This window comes from Hirundo rustica, chromosome 10 (genome assembly GCF_015227805.2).
Source record: "Hirundo rustica isolate bHirRus1 chromosome 10, bHirRus1.pri.v3, whole genome shotgun sequence".
Taxonomy (NCBI): domain Eukaryota; kingdom Metazoa; phylum Chordata; class Aves; order Passeriformes; family Hirundinidae; genus Hirundo; species Hirundo rustica.
Window position 1 is genome coordinate 10,737,253 of NC_053459.1, and position 24,713 is coordinate 10,761,965.

Below are 24,713 nucleotides of genomic sequence, written 5' to 3' on the forward strand. Positions count from 1 at the left end.
GTAAACGCATGCATCATCCATATGATGATGGTCAAATCGGAGAACAAAAAATTATTCTAAATTTTCTTATGTGCAAGTTGACAATAAAATTATTTCTCTTTCCACTATATCATACAATTTTGTCTGTCTAATTGCTGCCATTTTATGCAAAGCAAAAGTCCATTGTTTCCTTGGGAGTATGAAAAAATATGCCATTGAAATTCTCCATATCTCAATGTGAAACAATGCTCACTAAAAGGCAGCATTTTTATCACCCCAAAGGTTTTGTTCAATAATAAGTTCTCAAACAGATTATGATGAAACAGTAGGATTATTTTTTTTTTGGTTGGTTGGTTGTGGGTGTTTTTCTTTTAAGTACAAAATAATTAAGGGTATCTACTTACATCTTACTGAACCAAGTACAGACTAGTCCTGACTGTCATACCTTTGGATCCAATTTCTCCATAATGCCAGGCTTCCCCATTTCTATTCAAATTACAAGCCATAATTGAGAATTCATTATCTATTGAATCTTATGTATAGGACCATTTACTTTTTAATGAAACCAAAATAAAACAACATAGCAGGAAATGTTCCCTAGCTTAAAAACATACCTTCATTAAACCTCCTTTTTTAATTAAAAATGTGATATTAAAGTCAGGTCTATTGCAACTTGTAAGATCTAAAGTCCCAAGTAAATACTTTGATAAAACTTATTAAAAACATTTGTTACTACCTCGTTAACTTCTGTGCTTGTCAAACATGTCTATTAAAGAATGTTAAAATTTAATCTAATGTCTACCTATTAAAAAGCAGAAAGCAAAGAGAGAAATGAAAGAACAACACATTATTACTAAAAGCCTGAAGCAATAGAGGCAGTGATAGTGATAGCAAATTTTACCACCTCAAGAATATTGAGGCATGCTGTATGAAATGGAGAGTCAGATACTTCTGGGAAGAAAAAGCGATGAGTAAAATAATACACTTCTAAAGTTATTAGAAATACTATTCTTTTAATACTATGCAAGGAATGTTTCTTACTATCTTTTACTTTCTATATAACATGGAGCAAGATTGAGAAGTATTATTAAAGGGGATAAGCAAAACCCATATACAAACTGAGACTAATGAGGAATTGCTACCAAAGACTATGTTTGATATGGAAGAAAAAAATCTCAAAAATTGTTCAAAGAAGGAGAAATTAGAAGTGACATTAGCCTGTCCTGCTGCACTGGCACAAAAGAAAAGAGACATCAAAATAAAAGAACATATTTCAGAATTAAAAAAACCTTGACACTAGGTTTCAAAGTCAGAAAATTTGCTTTCCTGTAATTTAGGAAAAAAGAAATCCTGTTTGTGGATTTTTAACATAATCCTGTTCACAATAGATGTAAATCCTTTAGATTTAATTTCTTATATATAAATCTGTCTCAAATGAAATGCAATGGAATAGGAATTGTGTCACTGCATATGCTGCTGGTAATATCAGTTACTATTTTTTTGCCTCTAATTTCAAGCACACAAGTCATTAAGCACTGCAGCTTTCAGGCTAAAAACTTTTACTTACAACTGCCACAAAATTTCAAAAGATGTCAGATTTTTAAAGTGTCTAGGAATATATGCTTGGTTTATTACATCAAAGAACCCGTTCACTGACATCTCTGCATCTGGACAAGACTCAGCATTCATGGGAGAAGTAAAAGCTAGAAAGCTTATTTTCCTGATAATGGACACTATAATCTAAAATGGTTGATGGTTTTGGAGAGAAACTATCGCTATTCCCTGAAATTGTGCAATCCAGCAAAACAACTCAACCTAAGTGGTAGCACAGAATTCAGATAATGTGACATGGAAGCTGGACAGCATTCCAACCCAAAGCTGAAATTTTGCATTTCATCTGATAAAAGTAAACCTGAATATAAAGTCATAAATATTTTTTATTCATTTTGAACGCAGATACAGAGACACGTGCAAGCTATGTTGCGGAAATTAATCAATTATGTGAGTTTTAGCTGACCAGGTAATTTCTTAAACTAAAATTTTTTCCTCATCTAACATGAGAGCTGCCATCCATTGCAGTAACACAGCAAGCAAAGCAAGCCCTTTCTCTAAATGAACTTCCATCCTTCTTTCTCCTTTTTCATTCCCCATCCCTTTCTTTACTGCAAGAGTTTATTATGTAAATAGAAGATAGAAATAAACTATCTCTACACAGTCAAGCATATGCATATGTTGTTAAAATCAGCAGATTGGAAATTAAATGGTTAAACATTTTAAATCCCAATGATTTGCCCATTTATAACAGGAAAATAATATCTTCATTCTTCCCTGCACACAAAAAATATCAGAATGACCTACCGTTAACATTTTTACAATTAAGATACTTGGCAAAATACACTTGTTTCCTCCTACTCATAAACAAGTTAGAAAACCTCCAGGCCCAACTCAGTATTTCCTAATTTTATAAACCTTTCTCCATTCAATTTTAACATAAGAGGCGACAATAAATTTGCTTTACTGACTGTGGACATCTCAAACAGCTATAAAATACAAACAATGAGGTGAGCATTCTGCAGGAGTAAGAAAGGATGCAGATGGCAGCCGTTCAAGACTGGTGTTTAGGAACATTAGTACCTTAGGCACTAGGAGACAGTCTGTGTGCCTTCTGCAAAACCCTCTGAAGAAAGAATTTTTCCACACTATTAAGTCTTTCTATTATACATTCTCTATTATTAGATATTGCTATTTTAAGTCCTTCTCCAGGTCTTACAACAAAACCGTATAAACAGACTTCACACTGATAGCATTTAATTGCTTTGCATGTGCATTGGTTAATGCATGAATGATTTGAGCAATTAAGAGCCAGAGGTGCTGCTCAGTTTCCATCCTTTTAGAACCCAGGAAAATCTAGTGAAATAAAGCAATGATTCTCAACTGGATTCATGCAGTCTGAAACCATTCAGTGTGTCTTCTGAAAAAAGAAAGCATGTGAAACATGCCTATGATCCTAGGGTTTAACAGGTATCACTTTTATACTTTTGGACGATCTAAGATGACATTAATGCTTTTTCAAGCACATTTTTAAACACCAAGAACAGTTATTTTGTGGATGTCTATAGAACCAGAGTATTTATAAGCAATACTTCCAAATGATGGATTACAACTTTAAAAAATCGACTAAGCATTCAACCATTCAATTAAGACAGCACCAATAATTTCCCCAAAGAAATTTAGATAAGACTATGCAGTGTCCATTTATGTGTCTAGTGAAGAAGCATTTCTTTTGAGAAATCAGATTGGCTTTGTCACTTTTTATCATCATATGGATCTATTCCAACAACCAAAAAAATACTTTTACTTTCAGAAATGCACATTACATGCAAAACGCAAACTTAGATAAAACACTATGCTTTTTACAGGAATAAGATCGTTCTGAATTTCTAAGAAACAGAGTTGAATTATGGTTCAAGATATGCAGAAAATGCTTATCATTCAGTGTTTTTCACTGTATTGCAACAATATTATTATATAAGTTACATATAATATGAAAAAACCTTAATTTTAGATGCTAGGTAAACGGAAGTACTTGTAACTAATTTGTTACCCATATTCAGAATGAAATGGGATCTTTTTATGTTAATTCTGAGGAGACAAAGACCTTGAATTAGGACATACTCATAGACACAATCTCATAGACACTTAAAGTCACTGAAATATGAGGGTAATTTTGGCAGATAAACGCCTAAGAGGCTCTCAGGGCACCAGCCTCAAAACTGGTATCATTGAACACTACTACTGGTCTTACCAGCTGGCCTGAGCTGACATGAAAAGGGGAAGCAGGAGGTCCTGTTAAAGGACCTGACAGTGACTGGTGTATAAATCAAAACACATCAAAACACAACAATTGCAAAACTCTACAGTTTCCAAAACACTGATTTTAAAAATGTGCTGAACTGGAATTTTAACTTGTAGTTTCTATATGCATCCCTAAAGAAGAGATGACATCCAGATGACATTCTGATAAGTATTGGAATATTTTTTTTATTACAACAGCTATTACATCAAGTTCAAACCTTTTGTTACAAATGCCAACCCATTATACAAATTTCTTTGTCTAAATAGTTACATCTTACATATACATATTCTGGATCCTCGATTTCACATATTTTGTTTAAAGGCACTTCTCATTGTTAATTAAAAAACAAATGCTAGAACGAACTGTGTGAATCTATATGATCACTCCATTTTTCAAATGAACCACCTGATTTTTTCCTTCAGCAACCCAGACACCTGAAATTGAATTGCAGAGGAATGGATATGAGCAAGATCTACCTTTTCCACACTGATATACCAACCATGAAGCTATTAGAGCCATCATGCACCAAGCCTGGCTTCTTTCAGACAATGCACACTCATCTGTATGGAGACTCTCCTGGAGAAAGCTCATTCCCTCCATAAGATCGAGTTACAGAAGTCTGTGTTGGCATGGGGGCTAGAGTGGCAAGCAGAAACAACCATTATTATTACAAACAATAAATGGAATTTCTTACTTCCAAGAAATTCCATGTATTCTTTTTAAATAAATAATTATTTATACACATATTATTTGTAAAAGAAAAATTTACTTCAGCCAAGTCCAGAAAAGGCAATTGGCTGATGATCAGCTATTGACTTGCAATTTGTAGGCAAACAGCTGGGAGAAAGCTGGATGTGCATCAGCCTTTAGAGAGAGCTGACCTGGCAGCCAGGGAAAAATGCACAGAAAAGATTTCTGCCTCTGTAAGTTACTTTAATTAGTAAAGAGCCTTCTGTGAAATTTCCTAAGACACAACACCAGAACTGGCTCATTTTATTCATATAAAATAAGAAAATGTCACGTGAACAATTTGACGACTACATTCAGGTTTCAGCTGTTAGCAGATTTTTAGGGTGGAAAAGGAGCAGACTACAGACGGGGAAAACATTGGAGCTGGCTCAGCAGGGTTAATTCTGGCATGATGCTGCATTACCAGTCAGCTGCAGTGCCTCAGCACCACACTCCAGGGACCAGGGTAATTGTGCATGGAGCTGGCAGGGAGTCAGGAGCTTTGTTAGCTCCTGATCAGCATTAACCATTCTAAATAAAGCTCAGCTCTACACAGACAAATGTAGGTGACTCCACATGATCCTCATCAACCTGGAGCTTTCTTCCATGTGGAGTATGCTGTTTCCCCAATAACAGATAATGCAAAGTGACTACTAGCGGGAAAAAGATTTTGTCCAAAGATGTTTCAGTCCTTCTGTACAAAACTTCCCAAAAATGTACAAGGAAAGGAGGAAGTTAGTCGAAGAACACAGATCCTTGCATTGTCACAGGTGCACAAACAAAACCTGCAATAAAGTGAAAGATACAATTTGCCTTTGGTGTGCTTATTATTACAGAGTGAAAATGTTTCATCATAATGAGTTTTAGCCATTACTGAGAATTCCATAAGGTCCACACAAAGGAACGCTTTCAGGGATTTAGAACCACTCTACAGAAATTAAGGCAAACTAAACAAACAATTCACGAAAATAACATCCTGTGACAAGGTAAACTGGTAAAAGTAAAAACAAAAGGGGGACAAAATGAAGGCCTAAATACAAAGAGAGACCAAATTAAGACCTTGGCACAACTAAACATGGCATCAAAATGCACCAGATTGCTGAAGGATTTACTAGAATAAAAACTTCTAGAATAAAATGATGGGGACAATAAGGAAAGCAAATTAGTATCAGCCCCTTAAAAATATACAGCATCTATCAGCTCTGAAGAACACCTCTATAAGCTCTAAAAGGTCACCATATTGTTAAATTGTACAAGAAAGTTTGCAATATTTGGAATGAAAAATACAGAGTCCATTTTGTGGTCTGAAGGTCTATACTTCTCTTATAAGAACAAGAGATTTCCAAAGTGAAATGTGAGCATATCTCATTCCAACGTTACAGAGATACAGAAACTTCTGATGTTGAAGAAAACTGTGAGAAAATTTCTAGGGGCAGATTATAAATCATGCCTTGCAATACCAAGTTTCCAAACCTTCAGATCAAAAAAAACAACTATCAGATCAGGCAGGAGACAAGGAAGAATGAGCAGGGTGAGGACACGATTTTTCTTCTTACATCTATTAATTATTTGTAGCCAGAGCTATTTTATCTGAATTGACCAATAATGTGGTCTTACAGATATTGATCACTATTGCAGTCTATTGATCCAATCCAAAATCAGCTGAGTGCAATGGAAACAGTCTTTAATTAGAAATTTAAATATGCCTGCAAAACAGATTCTTCTTTCTTTCATTCATCTTGAATCATATCAAATCATTTATCTTGACATAGAATCCAACACAGAACTCACCCTATGGTGATACACAATGAAAACATTAAAAAAAAATTTAACAAAAGCATAAAACCCAAGGGCACCTAGAACAAACTGTGCTTACCACATCTATACAGCACAGCAAATGACTCAAGGTTTCAAAGCAAGGCTTCTGAGCTGCACTGCTCTATTCAATCCACTTCAGAGTACCTGGAGAAAGGAGCTTCTTGAAGACTGTCAGCAGCACCAAAGTCCACGTGAAAAAATTAAACTGCAGTTGTCACACCATTGGGTGCATCTGCATATATATAAATGGCGGGTGTCCAATTCAACTGTTAAGCTCAAACACATCATTGTAGATAATTATTTTAAATGTTGCTAGAAAGAAGTTATTGTTACACAGCTTCAACAATAGTTTATTCTAAATCTACTCCAAAACCCCTACAAAAATGAAATCTCAAATTTTACTTATGCTATCAATCTGCACTGAGTTCTCACAAGTGTAGAAAAATAAGGAAGTTGCTATCTGGTCTAGTTAGTTGAAACAAAAGAAGAATATGAATTCCAGCACTAGTAAGAGTTCTTTTGTCATCTGATTTTCCACAAAGCAATTTTAATTTTATAGTAAAACATTGAAACCAAATTTGTTCAGAATGATGCCTCTGTGCTTCACAGAATTTTCAATTACAATTCCCGTTCTCAGCTAGCTTGGTGATAGGAACCATTGACTTGCTGCAAGAACAATTTTCCAGTAAAAAAATTATGAAATTATAATTACAATTGGAAAAACCCATTGAAGGACTTAGTCCCTCAGAAATTCAATCTTATATATAAAACCAAAAAATATCAGCAATGAAGAATCAAATACTGACTCCCAACATATTTCACAAAAAGAAATTTCATAGAAACTTCTTTTCTAGAAGAATTCTCTCACTGGATCTGGAATAAGAAGAGCTGCAATCCTCTCACACTTCGAAGTTGATGGAGATGACTATGCAATATGACCTCAGCAAAAAGACACCTGATCTCCCCATTAGTTACTAGCCAAAGCAGAAATGAGACCTAAAAACCTAAGGATGTAAATACATTCTGAAATAACAGCATTACCTAACAGTAATAAGTGAAAGTCGTAAGTGAAAGTCAGGATTAAGAAGATAGTCAAAACCAGAGAAATCTACTAAATTTGTCAAGCATTGAGCAAGTTTTACTAAATTTTTCAGAACTAAAATGTAGATAATGTTTCTAGCTGGTAAGTCACTGCTTGACTTATTTTTGCTGAGCAAAAATATTTTACCTGTAAGTCTATAATTTGTCTAATAGGAGTAAATGAAAACTAACTGGATCACTCTAGTTAGTTCTCCAGCATTCACTGTGGAAATGCAAATCAGATTTGCTATGAAAAAAAAAAAAGGAAAGGAGAATAAATATGGTTATTATATTTGGAAATTCACCAGCAATGAAAACTGACTACTTCTTCTCGAAATTATCTGCTACTTATATATCCCAATTCATACCTTAATGCCAAAAATTAGTTCTTAATATTTCTATTCATGTGAAATCCTATGGCAGATGTCTAACTATGTCTGCTTCTGTGTTAAAGCACAATGCTGGCCTAAGAAGAAGCAAAATTCAAAAATCCATACGGATGGCTAAAAATATCATGGGTTGCTGTATCACATGAACAATGGTATATAACATTATAATAGGACCAGAGAAATTCAAAATCCTTTCATACCTGCGAGAGTGCCAAGAACACCTGGAACACTATGCAGAGCCATTAATGCATTTCCTCAGACCTGGAATAGAGGCAGGTGCCAAAGGAAAGGCCAGCAGTCAAATTCTCTGATATATTATGTGAATTCACCTAGCTGAGACACAGAAAATTCACACCAACTATCCTTTTAGTTATACCTAAAGAACTGTCAGTACTGAAAGGAAAATCTCACTATGCCATTGAAATGCAAGTCGAGCAAGGAAAGAAGCTATCAGACTTTTTCTGCATCTAAATCCTCTTTGTCTAAGAAGAAAATAAAAACTATTTTTGGCAGCTAATTTTATTTATGCAACTCACAGTTAAAAGACAACATCAGAAGCGACAGAAATTACACTCCTGCAACTGCAGTGAACAGATGCCTAAGCATCAAACAAACTGGGAATGGAACAGATGTTACTCTGATAAAGGTAGAGGAAAACCAGAAAAACATACCTAGAAAATTTTTCAAATAGATTGCCTTCTAATGGCCATTTGATGTTTATATTTATTCATCCAGCTAGTATCCTCAAAGTATTCCAAGCCCGGTGAAGGTCAAAGACCAGGACAGCTTTGTGGCTCAGGAGCAGCACTGCTGTAGATGTGGATGTTAGACCAGGGCCCCAGCCCAGTTCTCCCTTTCCAAACCAGCCAACACAATAATGCAAACTTCCCTTGCTTGGAGCAGATTTTGTACATGAAATCAAAGCTTCTATAACCGTCAAACTCCAGAGCACAGACACAAGTGCTTTGTGATTAAGCCTGAACGTATTGATTTCCTCATTCTATGATGAGTATCTATGGCAAATATTTCAGCTTATCTGCTACACAAGCTTAAAAGTCATTCATAAAGTTTAGCTTCTGTCCTGTTTTCCCCCCAGTGCTGCCTGTATTTCATGTCTTAACTAAAGAAATGCAAACACACAATATTGTATTCCATACTCTTCTTCATCCCACTTAACTTCATGAGGTTTAAGGGACTATGAATGACTTATTATTCTACTCATCTGTAATTGCAGTAGAATGACTGCAAATTAGTTTCTGCATTGAAACACCCCTACGTACACTTTGGTTCTCTCTGGGTTTGACATGATTGTTTTTACAAAGAAAGCAAATTCTTCTAAAATGAGGGATACAAGTTTCATCAGCTCAGCCTGATCAGCAATCAACCTAACACCTTTACAATTCCCTTGAAAAACAGAACACCTCATCTCTGTTATTATAAAAAGACTGAGAAAAATAAACTATACAGATCAACAACTGGTACTCAACAGTTTTACAGTTATTTACAAAATTAGATTAGGTAATGGCAAGGTTAATATCTAAATCAATTCACCATTAAATACTCAGGGACTTTTCTCTCCAGGCACTACAAGTGATAGAAACTTCTAGCTGAACATAGGGGTTATCGGAAAAAGACCATTCATTGATTAAAATGAGTTTTGTGCTGGCACCTCTGATCAGAGGAGGTGAAATCACAGATGTGTTTCTGACAGACTCTTTGCCTCCTTACTGCAGCACTAATGCCCTGCTCCAAGACCAGGGAAAGCTGCCCCTTGAAGCCCACAGCTGCAACCCCTCTCTCAAAGTCAGAGAAGAGAATTGCAAAGCCATAAGACTGCCAGGGTAACTTGAAGTTCTCAAGACTTCACAGAACTTCAGCTCCACAGAACTGCCCTGTGAGCTGCCAAGCCTCGAAGAGCCTCTGCCAGCCAGCAAGTCTCAGAGCTCAACAGCTGCTGGCAGAAAAGACCCCACCTCCAACTGGGATGGACTTCCACACCGTAGGCAAGGAGCTTAGAAAATCTGAGAATACAGAATAGAGCTGGATGCAAATGCATCTTGGAAAAGAAAAATGTCCTCAGAACTAGAAATCTGAAGTTGCAAGATGCTGCAGTACTCATTACAAAGTAAAAAGCACATACATCATGCAAAAATAACTAAGATGCTATACTTGTGTTTGCTGTATGTCACATACTAAGGTTTGTTAGTACAGCTGTCATTCCAGAGTATCATTCAATCGTTAGTATAATGACTTACATTGTATCTCATGTAAGCACAAAATATGGTTAAATCACTCTCAAATATGTTACATTAACAGAAAAGCCTCCATTGTTCCTAAATCAAAACCAGCAAAGTTTGGGCCATACCCTGGATTGCTACACACTGCTACCAGCAGGACATGATAATCAGAGAGCTGTAACTGATAAATCTATCCTGCTGCTCTTAAGCAGGCCTTTGTGAAAAGGCAGAATCACTGTAACTATTGATCCATCCTTTCTCACTCACCTGCAGAAAAGAAAATGATGACATTTGATGATTGCAGGGGAAAATGTTTAACTGGAGTGAAAGGTGTTTTGGAATCAAGTGGCACTGCTGACCTTGTTCCTGCATTCTTTCACCTTAGAGAATTTCTAGGTACATTCCAAGAAACCAAACTCAAATGGTTACTGAAATAACAATTTCTAAACTTACCTTTAATGTTTTAATAGACAAAGGAATGACTATGAGTTTACATCAGCTTTAAGTGACATCACAGCCAAGTCCCAAGAAGCCTTCTAAAGATGTCCCACATTTTTAGAATCCTTTGTACAAGCCAAGTACCCCAAAACCCTCAGAAATATTCTGGAGAATTTCTATAACATCAACTCAGTACCTTTCCATTACTTTTAAAAGGCAATAGTCACACAAATTTTAACGTTAGAGTCTATTAGTGTTATGTAAATTAAGTCAATCTGTCCTTCTTTCAATTAAACATGTTAATTTCCCAGGGGACTCAACACCATTTTCTTCAGTTGTCACATATGCCATCATCACACAGTACACTGTAGCCTTAAAAAGAATTAATCAAGTATCTGATCTTACAGACCCTGCCTACGTCAGTAAACCTCATGTAACCCAGCTCCCTGAAATTCAAAGACATTCTCAAATGAGAAAGTTTCTCAGATCCCCACATACAAGAGCACAACCTTGGTGTTCCATAGTCACAATAAGTGCCAAAAACTCTCTTGTGACCAGACAGCAGAATTAGAAATCTCAACACAAACGGCATTTAGCTCATAAACTATTATTAGTCTTTTACACAGCCTTCTTCCTTCTGTTTAAAGTTCAGTTTGCCTGAATACAGTTAAATTTTCCTGAAAATTAGATTACAATAGAAGTACAAGTATATAGTCAATAGACTGCTAGGTGTGTATGAAACCTAAAAAATTTGTTTTGGTTAATCATTACAGAAATTCAGTCACTAATTTGATTTTGATAAAGGTATTTAACAATTTCCTTATTTTCTTCAGAAGAAGAAACCATACATCACCTTTAGAGCAAAGATAAAAATAAAATTTGCATTGATTTTTTACAGATTTGCTGAATTGAATGCTCAAATCATTAAAGCTGAATAAGAAACCTAAGAATGACCTAAATCATGTGGTTCTTGATGACAGTTACTGTCCTTATGGACAAACACAACTAATAGATATTTCAAAGGGAAATCTCAGCAACATACCAAGTCTGGAAAAGTACAAAAAAATGTCCATTTATTTTCCTTAGTCACGTGATTTGCATTCATAGCTGATGTCCAGAAGAATTTAACTGTCTCACTAATGCTGGTTTTTAAAGGGTTGCCCTTGTCATAAGATTACCTTCAGACTCTTCCTGTTTGTCTCTGTATAAAAGAACCAGTAGTCCATCCCACATTATTCAAATTTTTCCATATCTACTAATCTTTCTCAGGGTGCTATCTATTTCTGCCTTCTCTATCTTGTAAATAAAGTTACCTCAACATGATTTCAGGGAACCAAGTACTAGTTGTTCATAGAAGGGAACAACATTCTAGAACAGCTTCTCCTCTCTTGTGACGTTATCTGCACATCTTTAAATCTCATGTTGAACACTCAGGCTCAGTGAAGATTATACCACATACACCCACCAAAATTGGGATATTCCTCCCAAAAAATCAGAGTTTATTTATTCATTCAGAATAGGTTGACTGAAGTTTTTCCTCCTCCTGTACGCTTCTCATCAACAAGCTTCAGCCTTATTAGATCCAGCACAAAGAACCAGATAAGGGCTGCCTAGGCTGAAAGAGAGGCTTGTTGGAAAGAAAAGGAACTGTATCTTGTTACTTGCTTTGCAGCTATTGTTCCTACAGCTACCCCAAAGTCTTCTCAAACTCACAATACAGTTGCTGTTGCAACTAATACACGAAGTACAACAAAGTTCTCAAAATCATTAACATTCAGTGACCTTATCTCAGTAAAACAACCCTACTTTCACTGTCAATTTGAATTCTGTTCTTACCTTATTCAAGAGCACCTTGTTCACAAACACCTCTGCTACAGAAGTCTTTGAAATACTGGTCATTGATATATTGCCCTGTTTCAAGTGGGAAAGAACATTATGAAACTAAATTAATCTGTAAACTGCTAGACTGAATATTTGCCAGATATAAAAATAGTCCAAGTGGTTGATTTTTTTCTTTACTAAGAAGGCCTTTTTCATTAGAATTTAAATATACCCTGACAGGATCACTGATGTGTAATTCAGGATCTGGCATTTCCATACTATGCTTCCTTATAAAGTGCTTCTCACTCAGCATTCTTAGAGCCTCTATACGTATTCACAAACTAACCTTTTGACCACCCAGGATTAACTGAATTTACAGAGGAGAAACATAAGTAAGAAGGTTCTATGAATTTTTGCCCAGTGTGACTCAGCAAGGCAGTGAGAATTGCAAGCACCAAATCCTGATATTCCCATTCCTAGCCACTACGTATCAATTCCAGATCTTTCTATAGAATTTACAGCTACTTTTTCAGGGTTTACACCAGAATATAATACTAAAAATACATCATCATTTTCACAGCCTGTATTATTATAAAGCAAACCAAGGTCAACTTGAAAAATAATATAGGGCAGTGATATGTATTGCTGAACTCAGGCTCCATATGCAGCACACAAATCAGCTTTTGAGCGCCTGAGCGCTTCTTTGTGAGAGATTACACTCAGCCAATGGAAAATTTAGTTTTTTGATCAAGCAAACATTACTTTCTCAATGTTTATTTTGATGTGCCTTTCTGTTGTTACAAAATTGATGGAAAATTAACACTGAATTGCAGTTTAAGATCTTTTTTCTAATAATAAAATTACAATTTATGTTTTGTGAATTCATACTGACAAATGAAAATTTTCCCTCCAGAGAACATTTATTTTGGAGTCTACTTCATTCCAGTAACATATAAAGTGGAAAAACTATACAGAAACAAAAAGCTGAAAAAAACTACATTTTTTTTCTTTAAAAAACAACTCGAGACTTTTAATAAACCATGCTCTACAGCGTCAAATGCACATAATAAACTGCTTTTACCTTCAGATTTCTACTTAAATGCCACTAAGAAATTTTAATGCAATTAGCCCTACTTTTGCAAAAAAATGCACTTTCAGCTGATGTGGGTGCACTGGAAATTTGGATCCTTTTATTTGAGGATCACCACACCACTAGGCAGATTGCTGAACTCAGCTTACCACATCAACCAAAAGTATTAAAAAAAAATTATATATATATATTATTAAAGCCTTCCCTCAAGTGCAGTTGTCAAGAGAACAGGAAACTTCTCAGCAAACATAAAAATGGGATTTGGCATTGCACAAAACCCTTTTCTAGATTAACCAACAAACAACAGGAACATCATTAACTGACTTATTCAGTTCAGAAAGGACATTGCAAAAAGAAAAATTTTCACTATATGCACAGGGAAATAATAATGGAATAACCCATTTTTAAAGGGAAAAAACACAACAGGGGAATGCAATTAAATTGAATGACAGAAAACGAAAACTAGCAGAATTATTTTTTTCCATGCAATTAAGCTGTGGGATTAACTGGAACACAAATGTAACACAAAATATCCTGGGGATTTGGTATTTAACAAGAACAGAGTGAGCTGTGAGAGCGCCAAAAGCAACTGTAAAAGCAAAAACCAACTAACCTATGTTTGTGGTCAAGTGGACACTGTTTTGAGCAGACCCATATCTGCCTATTGAAACAGATTTTTAATTTTAATTAATCATCTTCTAATATTTCTAGACTCATGACCCCATGATCAAGCGAGATCCTGCTAAATGCCACTTCTGAAATTACTGATCTCAAACAAGGAATTGTCTCAGAAGAGCAATAAGTACAAGATTCTGAGAGCCCTCAAAAGGAGGGGAGCAATTCTACCTCCTGTAACACTGAATCAAGGCAAACAACTCCACTTCCAATGGGAAGCTGCTCCAGTAAAGAGTTCCAGAGCTACACAATATACACATGACAGCACGTTAGATTATTCCAAAGGAAAGTAAAACAATGATGGTTTTTAAGCAGATATGGTTGCAAACTGATTCTCTGAGGTCAAAGAGCATAAATTGCAATAAAGTACAGCATATGAAAAGCTGAGGCATCTTAGCATAGCATACCCTCTATTACTCAGTTACTTTACACCTGATCCAGATTTTTGCAATCTTTAATCATAAAAAAATTATTGTATTGAAAGCAAAGACATGAAACTTTCATTCATATGAGGGAATTTTTCAGAACCAAATAGCTTGCAGTATGTGTAGTGACCTGACTAGCCTTTAAAAAGGACTGGTTTTAACAAATTTAAAGAGAACATTTTGAGGTACTGGAAAAGACAATACAAAGATTCCAAAGGTCAGTGTGTAGATGATACCTAAATAATAACATCTTATATAACTGAGACAGTTTGGGTTATTACATCATTACAGTTTTATTCTACAGCTATTTACAATAAATTTATTTAGATCCCATGGCAAAAAACACAGCATGACTCTTTAATGACTTCTTGGGAAACTGTTGAGTAGCTTCTTACTCACATACTTTCACATTATATGCTTCAAGGCAAGATGCTAATTTGAAAAGCTTAAATTTCTGACTGGAAATACATTTCTACTACACTTAGAGAAACCAGATGTTATAACTGCTAAAATAAATTGGGTGAAGAAACCAGCTTTCACATTAATTTATTCTGTGCTATTTGAAACTACACATTACCACACTGTAGAACTTCACCAGCTCCGCTGCACCCTGGAGATCATAGTTCACGAGGTACCTGAACAACACCACTTGCAGACCATAGGAACTCACAGAAAACAAATTACACCCATAAACTCCATGAGACACACAACTGTAAATTGAAAAAACCTCAACAATGACTGTGAAATGGGAATGTAGACATTTGTGACTAAAGGAGACGTAAACTAAGTGTCCTGAAATTCATTTTTCAGATGACTAACAGTAACATTGCCATCACAGGAGTCCTGCTCACATGGCAGGAAGTCTGTCAGCATCCAGGTATACAAACTTAATGTAAAACAGACATATATAACAACAGGGAAATAATTCAGATGTCCTGCAAAAGGGGTAGCAGGAACGAGAGAAATGTAAAATAAGCAAATGCAAAATCTAATAGGGAAAAAAAAAAATACAGGGGTGTGTATATACAGAATGGTTTAGACTTAGACTGGAAGGAACTTGAGGGAGCTCTCCGCTCCAAGTCCTGCTCAGGTCAAGGTGCTTGGGGTTTTGGCCACTTAACACTTAAGCTCAGAATCTCCAAGGATGAAGGTTCTACAACTGTTCTAAATGCCTGTTCCAGTGTTTTACCACCATCATTGCAAAGATTTTTTTTTTTCCTTAGATTTAACTGGGACTTCCCCCACTAGAGCATGTGTGTTCCCTCTCCTCCTCTCACTGACCACATCTGGGAAAAATCTTGCTCCTGTTCCCTATGACCACCCATTAAGTAGCTGAGATCCCACTTGGATCCTGCTTTGTCACCTCCAAGGAAAAAAAATACAAGCTCTCACAGCCTCTTCTCACGCATAGTATATTAATCAGCGCAAATATTTAAATTCTGCATCTTGAAAGTACTGCAAGAGTGAGCAGAGCTAGTCAGGAGGAAACAACAAAATTCAGGCTAAAGGACATCCAAATAAAAGAAGAATACTCAAGGGCATCTGCTAACTCTAGATGTTACTGTTATTAAAGGTAAAAGAGCAAACAGAGTGGTCACGTCACAAAACATTTGAATCACAATAACCATATAATCTAAGTATATATCCTTCATTAATGAGTAGAGAATAGAAAAAAATAGCATTTTAAATATATTAGAGAATTCATTATGAATTTAAGGATTAGAGACCTTTCAGAAGGGATGTCAGTGCTTAATGGAAAACAGGATCATGTGAGGAATTAATCAGGATACTGACACCACAAGGTGATTTAGCAGTTAGATTAAAGGATGTCCAGTGCAACCTGAAATAACCTGGCCAATGAAATTCATACTGCTCACACTGAAGTATTAGACCAGTGAGCCAAGAAACAACAATCCTTCTTCCTGCAGCGCTTTCAGTTTACTAAGCCTGGATTTCTGCATTCAGCATTAAACACATTGCTAGAAATCTATTGAGACCAAAAAAAAAAAAAAAAAGAGAGAAGAAAGCCAACACAAGATAAAAATACTAAAGTAGGGGTAGGGGTCAAAGGACAAAAAATCCTGAAATCACTGCACTAAAGTCTACAAACATTCAAATACTATGATCAAAGACTAAAATAAATTCATCTGGCATTCAAAGGTACAAAACAAAGAGGAGTGAATGAAGAAGAACAATCAGGCAAAAATTCAGGGGGGGGGACATAAAAAATAACTTTAAAAATTATAAAAATAATAATAAGAACAAAATTTAAAATATAATCTATTGTCCAGTTTTTATAATATCAGTTCCTTCCTTGACTTTTCTAAACTCAGACTACATCCTTATAGAATTCCATCATAAATAAAATGTCCACTATTATATCTAAAAAATATTTTCTGTTCTAGATGTGGAAACACAACCAGTAAACACAACAAATCATCCCCAAGACCAAAGAGATCTCCTTGCTACTAAAAGGATTACTTGAACACTAACTCAAAAATGCCCTGCACCAGTGGCTACCACGTCACGCTCTGAAGTGGAACATTCAGTCATCACTAATCAGAGTGGATAGAAGAGAACTGCTGCAAAGTCAGAGTGCTGCTTCAGTATGCTTGGACACTACTTGTTCTCTACTTCTGATTACTGACAACCGATAAAAATAACTAAAAATAGATCAAAAAGCAGCAAAGTAAAAGAACGAGAGAAAATTATCAACTGAAAGAGGGAGAAAAAAAATTAAATTAAAAATGTAAACAAACACCTAAAGCAAAGCATGTTCGGCAGTATTTTAAAATACATTAATAATTTAATATGTCTTCATGTGATAGCCTTTTAATGAAATTAACACTAGCATGGGATCAAATAAACATCATGCAATTCAATGCAATTAGCTAAGTTCCAATTCTGCATTTTTAAGCAAATTACCAAGTTGATCATGAAGGTTTTTCATTTCGTAACTACTTCCTTTGTACCTTATGTCTCTAAAATTATTTCATGAGGCACAAACACAAATTAATTTTTATGTACGACTTTCTTGATCAAGAAAAACTATTTTATTGTCTTCCGCACATCATTAAAAATAAGAGTGTAGTCATTAACTTAGCCATTAGAAATAAAGATTGCTTGTAAAAGTAAAACACAAATAAAAATTTAGGGATTATAAAGTTAATGGAACTTTAGTATCACTTCATTTCTGTTTATTTCATCAAATTCTCTCAGTGTAAACCTGAGAAATGGCCAATTTCAAGTTCCCACAGAAAAAAAGACAGTTGAATTCACTATAATTGTAGTATAATTTCCTTGGGAATACATGTGATTTCTTCACTCAGACCAAAGTTTAAAATACTTCAACACAGTAATTCTATGTCTCCTTTACAGGCTAGAAGTACTGTAAAGAAAAGCAGGAAAAAAATTCAGGACCATGAAAAGAAATGGAGGTAAATTAGAACAGTGTCCCACACTGGGTGAGAAGACAATCCATAACTTAAAAAAAAAAAAAAAAAAAAAAAAAAAAGCCTGAATTTTGCAAAGCAAAGTATATTCAAACCATAAATAATGTGAGATAAATACAAATGCATAATTCATGGGATGAATGTACTAGAAGGACCTGTAATTTCTGTTGTTAAATAAATAATGAGTCACTAAAGCAATTATAACATGAAATCATGGAATTGGTTTGGCCAAGTAAAATAAATCACTTGGTGATAGGAAAGCTCTGGACTTCTAGAAGTATCTCATGTGTATGTGATGCCAGTTTTATTCTTTTCCCATGCCATCACCAACAACCACAGATGCATCAAAACCAGTTACAGTAAAAATCTTCAGGAGTAAAATTGATGTGCAATCTCCAAGTTTGACTCTCAGCAATCTTTCTGCATTATCAACTTCACCATGCCCAGCTGACTCACAGGCACATTGAGAACATTTTGTCTTCATTCTAAAATCTCGACACATCAGAGCAGAATCATTGAAAAGTTGCCTTCACTAGAAGAAGTGACGTGAAAGTAATTCTATCTTTTTAGGGAAGCGGGAGTTCCCAAAGAACTCCAGCTCCACCATAAATTCCAAAAATCCAAACCTACTTTCCATGACCTGAGTATTTAAAGATAATAATTCCTATTCTTTCTTCCCGTCCTGGCACTTCCCTCTATGAATCCAACTGTTCAGTAACAGCTGCAGCATTAAGACAAAAACCCATATCTAGATATACCCCAGTGATACCCTGATTTAGTCAATAGTTTTCTCATAGTCTGTAATGGTACGTGAAAAAAATCCTTACAGTTATTTTTAAATCATTACAGTTGTTTACTGTCACTGAATTAGAAAACATGACATTTCTTCATAGAAGTTTAAGTCATTAGGCATCTGTTAAGCTCTGAGGTATCTGAATGACAGAGCAACACAAGAAGTAATGTGTTTGTACAACATTTATTCATTCCTTATTTTGATAAAATGAGCAAAACCTCAAAGATGGGTGTACTGTGTTTATATTACACCTTTAAAATCCCTGCCTGGTCTCCAGTTTAAAGTTACGTTTCAAAATCGCCTTAACTTTTCAGAACTACCTGGTATCCACACTTGAACTGCTGATGTGATAGCTAGAAGTGGAACTCCTTTCTTTATCAGTATTCCTTGCAGGGGTCATTACTCACTATTTTATAAGAAGAAACAAAATATATAACACCATAAGCCCCTTATTATTAGTCAATAGAATGCATAACTGCTATGAAAACATCGCTTATGTCTTTTATTAGAAAAACAATTAAACCCAGATCCCCAGGCACAATGCTTCACAGGAGGTGTGATGGCAGCAAGTGTTACATTTTACTAGATCTGCAAAAGGGTCATTAATCTTTCAGTCATCGATCTCAGACACTTAAGTCTAACAGCAACGTGCAGAAGCAAACACACAGCGCTCTCTTTCTCTCTTTGTAGAGAGAGAAACATAGTAAACTCCTAAGACAAGATCTAAAACAGCCAAAGAGAAATCTATTTAATCCACTTTCACCTCTCCGGTTTTACAGAATCTCATTAGTGTAAATATTTTCACTTTCATTGTTACATTGAACCAGCTGAGGCATTTCAAGGCAAGCAGAAAACTCTGTGCATAGCGCTCCTACTTTGCAATGACTCTTACACTCGACTACACACTAAGTCTTCACTAAATGTATTATCCCTTTCATCTATTCAGCAGTATTGTTCAAATAGTACACGACAAAGGAAGGAGAAAATAAAGACTAAAAAGCTGACTGAAATTAATTGAAGTCAATCGCTTCTATGTCAAATGCTCTTACAAGCGAGAGCACTGACAAAGCAATGGTTGCCAATCCACAGAGCCTTTTGTACAGCACTGTCACAGAAAGTACCCCGGCATACACACATGAGGAGACAAACCTCTGTGTACCTGCACCTGCTTTTCCTTATCTGGAGATAGACAAAACTGAGTGTTTGTGAATTTCTTAACATGATAACAAAGAACCTTAATGCTAGAGACTAAAAACAAACCAAAAAAACTATTTCACGTTACAATAATTAGATTCAAATATGTTATTACATTTGGTCCCAATATGACCAAGCATATTAGAAAGATATTGCTTACTGCTCCTCTGTATTTTAGATCATTGTCCCTCCTCTGAGGGCTTTGATCTTTCAGAATTCAAAATCAATTCAAAAGGCATCCGAAACGTGGGAGCGAGCACTCCTAGCCTATGAAAATGACCACTGGAGACACGAATTAAGGATTAGCATTCAATGCAATAGAGCATCCGCTTCCAAGGACCATCCTTTTCACCTTCCAGTAAGTCAGTGTTAAATAACCTGCCAGGTCTGGGCGGCGAGGGGGGAGCTGAAGTACTGACATTAACCCGGGAGGCATGGGCTGAGCTCAGCGCCATCCTCCTTCACCCTGACCGAGCCCGGAGCCCGAAGTCTCTCCGTCTGACACCCGGGGTCGCGGCTCCCGGCTCGGGATCCAGCCCCCGGCGCGGCTCTCAGCGCACAGGGCCGGCAGCCCCTCGGGAAGCCCGGGAAGCGCCGGGGCCACCGCACCGCAGCCCCGGGAACGGAGCCGGCGGGGGCAGCGGGGAGGACGCGACAGCGCCCGCCAGGGAGCGGGACCGGCCGGGGCGGCAGGGCCGGCGGAGGGCAGCGGGAAGGGCGGGATGCGGAGCGGGGCAGGGCGGGCAGAGCCGCCCGCGGACGGGGCAGGGGCGAGGCGGGAGCGCGGGGGGAACATTCGCTCTGTCCCCGCAGAGAGCGGGGACACCCAAGGGCAGGGACGGGCACAAGGACGCGCGGCGGGCGGGCGGCGCTGAGGCGCGTCCCTTACCTGGCAGGAGTCGCCGGTGAAGCCCGGGGGGCAGGCGCAGCTGTAGCCGGCCGGGGGCTGGGGCAGGATCAGCTGGAGGCGGCGGGGCGGCGGCAGCGGCGAGCAGGTGCCGTTGTTGCGGCAGGGCTGGCTGAGGCAGGGGTCCCGGCCGGGGGGCGCGGCGCTGGCCGGCGCGGGAAGGCAGGCGCGGCGCTGGGCCAGGGCGAGCAGCAGCAGCAGCAGGAGCGGGACGGCTCGGGGCATGGCGGCGGGGCGTGCGGGTGCGGGCGCCGCTCCGCTGCTGGCGCCGGCGGGGAGGGAAGGAAGGAAGGAGGGATGGAGGGATGGAGGCAGCGGCCGCCCTGCTGCTCCCGGCCCGCGTTCCCCGGGCAACGGGCGGGCGGGGCCGGGCGGGGGCGGAGCCGCTGCCGCGCCGCCGCCTGGCCGCCAGGGGGCGCCGCCCGCCCGCAGCGCGCGGGCCCGGCGGGACGGGCTGAGGGCGGCGGGGCGCGGCCGGGCCGGGCCGGGCCGGGGCTGCACCCGCCGCGCCCGGCTGAGCCCGGGCGGAGCGGGCGGGGCGCTCCAGCCCATCTCCCGGGGCGGGGCGGGGCGGGGCGGGGCGGCCGGGCTGTGCCGAGCTGCCGGGGCACGGGGACCGGCGCTGCTCCCCGGCCCGCTGGCGTAAAACGGGAGCCCCGCGCTAGTGAGTGAACTGCCCGGCGGGCACTCGGGGCTCTGGGCCTCCCGCCCGCGCGGCGGCTGCGAGCGACGATGCGGGACTGAGCGCTGCCCTGGCTTGGGTAGACAGCCGGGAAGGGACACTCCTTCGTAAGATCAACTCACCGTTTGCTGCCTATCTACTGTTTCACAAGTGTACTTCGCTGGTGATTACTTTTAAAGTTCTATTGAGACCGAAGTAGGGTCAGACGAAAAGCATAAACAGTAATCCTATCATTTCTCATATTGCTAAGAACCTGTGTTTTCTCAAGTGAGGTTATCTACGGCTGGTTTTGAAAAATCGATTTATATTTGGCAGTCTTCTGGGAATTTTTTTACTACCTCTTACTAGACTTGAGGCACGAGATCTGTAAATCAGCTAACAGAGAGCAGAAATATAACCCCTGTTCTTTGGCCTTCTATTCATATGCTTCTGCAAAAGTGAAGTATTTGAATTTCTCATAACTAACGACTTCTCACATCCCTATCACAGGGTACAGGAGGATTACTGGGTACAGATTTCGTAAACTTTCACACTTCACTTATGTCCGAAAGCTCAGTCACGAGCAGAAATAACTGGTGATGCTAACTGAACTGAAAATTTGACAGAGTCTCAAGCAACTTGACCACAATATTCTGTCCCCGCATCTTGTCTCTGCTCCTCCATCCCCCCATGCCCGTTCCTCAGGAGCTCTTTCTGCTCTTCCATCCCTCCATTCCCGTTCTTCAGGAGCTGTCTCTGCTCCCCAGTCCCTCCGTTCCCGTTCCTCAGGAGCTGTCTCTGCTCCCCAGTCCCTCCGTTCCCGTTCCTCAGGAGCTGTCTCTGCTCCCCAGTCCCTCCGTTCCCGTTCCTCAGGAGCTGTCTCTGCTCCCCAGTCCCTCCGTTCCCGTTCCTCAGGAGCTGTCTCTGCTCCCCAGTCCCTCCGTTCCCGTTCCCCTCCTCGCAGCCCGTTCGGTGCCGCTCCGGCTCCCTCTGCTGCCTCCGCGACGGCTGCGGCCCGTGCGCTGCAGTGACCGCTTCGCTCGAGCCGACTCCATTTACATTTGACAGGATTTGTTCTTGATAAATCCACAGAGGCTGCTACTTGTCTCCCTGTTATCTTCCAAGTGCTCTGAAATAACTTGTAGATATCCCAGGTTGCTCTGGGATTTGCTGCTAAAGCAGCAGGGCTGTAATTCTCTCTGCTCTCCTCGATAAGGTTTGTCCTTTTGCAGTCTCGTAGGACTTCCCCTTCCACACAGGCTGTCGAAGATACTTGTTAATAATAAGCTTTGGCCAGTTCTCTAAAAATTTAATAGAACAAGTCATCAAAACCAGACAATCTTAAAAAATGTTCTCCTCTCAAACCTGACCCATCTTTCTTTCTGCTCAAGCTTTGCTCCTGGCTCATGCTAATTGTGTTGAGCTGCTGACTGATCTTCCTAACAAAGAGGATGGCTGAACAGCCAGTTGTGTAGTGACCTTATTTTCCAGTTGTTCCTGCACACCCAAAGGGTTCAATAATTCTGGACTGTATCTGAGGTTTTTTAGGAGTAAGACATTTTAGATAAGCATTGGAAAATGTGATTTCAGGATGGACAGTGTGGGTGATTAGGGACAGGTGGTCGGAAGATATCACATTGTACGGGTAGACAGAACCGCTCCCTCAACTGTTAGTTGTTTAGCCCCCTTAACTAGCCAAGCAACACCTAGTTTATAACGTAAACAGACGGAAGTGACAGGGTAAACAGAAGTGTTATAACCCCATGCAACCCGATAATAAACGCCATTTGCTGTCCACCACATTGGTGTCAGTGAGCTTATGGCCCGAGCGGCCTGGGATTGGTCGCCGTGCCATTTCCGAACCAGGTCGCTACGCCTCAGCGAAGGCAGCAGGACAGCTACACTAGACAATGAATTCTGTTGGTGGAGACGTCTGGTATTTGAAGAAAGGAACAACTATAAAACTAAGCTGGTCAACCAATGCAGCCAACCAAGCAGGACATAACACAGCTCTTAGTCAGGTTGTATGTACCTTCATCACAGTTTTCTTAACTTTTTACAGAATATATAAGCAATGCTTGTATTATTTTCATATGGAAATATTTAGCCTTACAACAGGAAATATTATGCCTACCTTATTAGCTAGTGATTTTTTGAAATGCTATTTCTTTTTATGCATGTGAATGTTCTAATGTACATAGTTTAAGTATTTTTATAGTCAGGTTTCCATAAACAAATTACTAATCTTCAATAAGGATCCAAGCTGTCTCCCTCATTTACTCTTGCTAGGATTTGAATTGTATTACCAGTCTAATAGCTTATTAGTGTGGCATAGATAAGCTACATTACAGCTTAACTCTATATTTTGATGGAGAAGTACTCATCCTCTAGTGGCTTGAAGGAGATTTTGCAGAGTTTTTTATCTGTTCTGATTAAATATTTAGTAACAAAAAGGCCCCTCTCTTATTTGCTAAAAGGGAGCCACATGCATTAAATATCTCTTATGACAACAATGATGTTTTTTCTAAATATCGATGAATTCCTTTAAAACTACTAACTATTGCTTGCATTTTTCTTTACTAGCATAGGAGTTAATTTGGATGAGAAATTTACTTTAGCCTTTTCTGAACAGTGTCTGGACTGTGATTCTTCTGCTGCTTGTTTTGGGTCAAGCTGAAATTGATGAACTGACATTTGTGCCTGCTTTACAGCACCTCAGGAGTTTCAGTTCCAAATTACACAAGGACTGGGATCTTAACGTCACTTGGAAATTTCAGAAGGGTCCCCACTCATACATGAAGTAAAATTTCAAAAAAATTCCCATTGTCCTCCCAATATCATTCTGAATAGCAGGCAAAATTAAAACTACGTCCCCTTGAAAATCATTGCTGGAATCACAGAAATTATTGTTTAACATTGTGTTTCATAAGCTGCAAATGTATTTATTTTAAATGTTTGCTGCATGTTTGGAACTTTCTTTTCCCAACCACAGAGAGTTTACTGGAGTAGAAACTATTAATTTAACTTTGAATGACCCACACTTCAATTTATCAAAATACGGGAGTACAAATTTAAACATGTAAGCCGCCCATGGAATTCAGTAAGAATACTCACTTTGGAAGGAACATGCTCAGGTGTTTCACACTGGAACTTATTTTGTCTCCCCTTC

General features: G+C 38.7%; 1 protein-coding gene across 1 annotated transcript in view; it reads right to left on the bottom strand.

Annotated features, from left to right (window-relative positions):
- DNER (delta/notch like EGF repeat containing) overlaps window positions 1-21,123 on the bottom strand; it is a 114,153-nt gene extending 93,030 nt beyond the window's left edge. Inside the window, exon 1 of the mRNA XM_040074686.1 lies at window positions 20,866-21,123. Within this exon, the coding sequence (XP_039930620.1) occupies window positions 20,866-21,108 (243 nt within the window). The 5' untranslated portion in view covers window positions 21,109-21,123. The remainder of the gene's footprint in view (window positions 1-20,865) is intronic.
- Window positions 21,124-24,713: the final 3,590 nt, after the last annotated feature.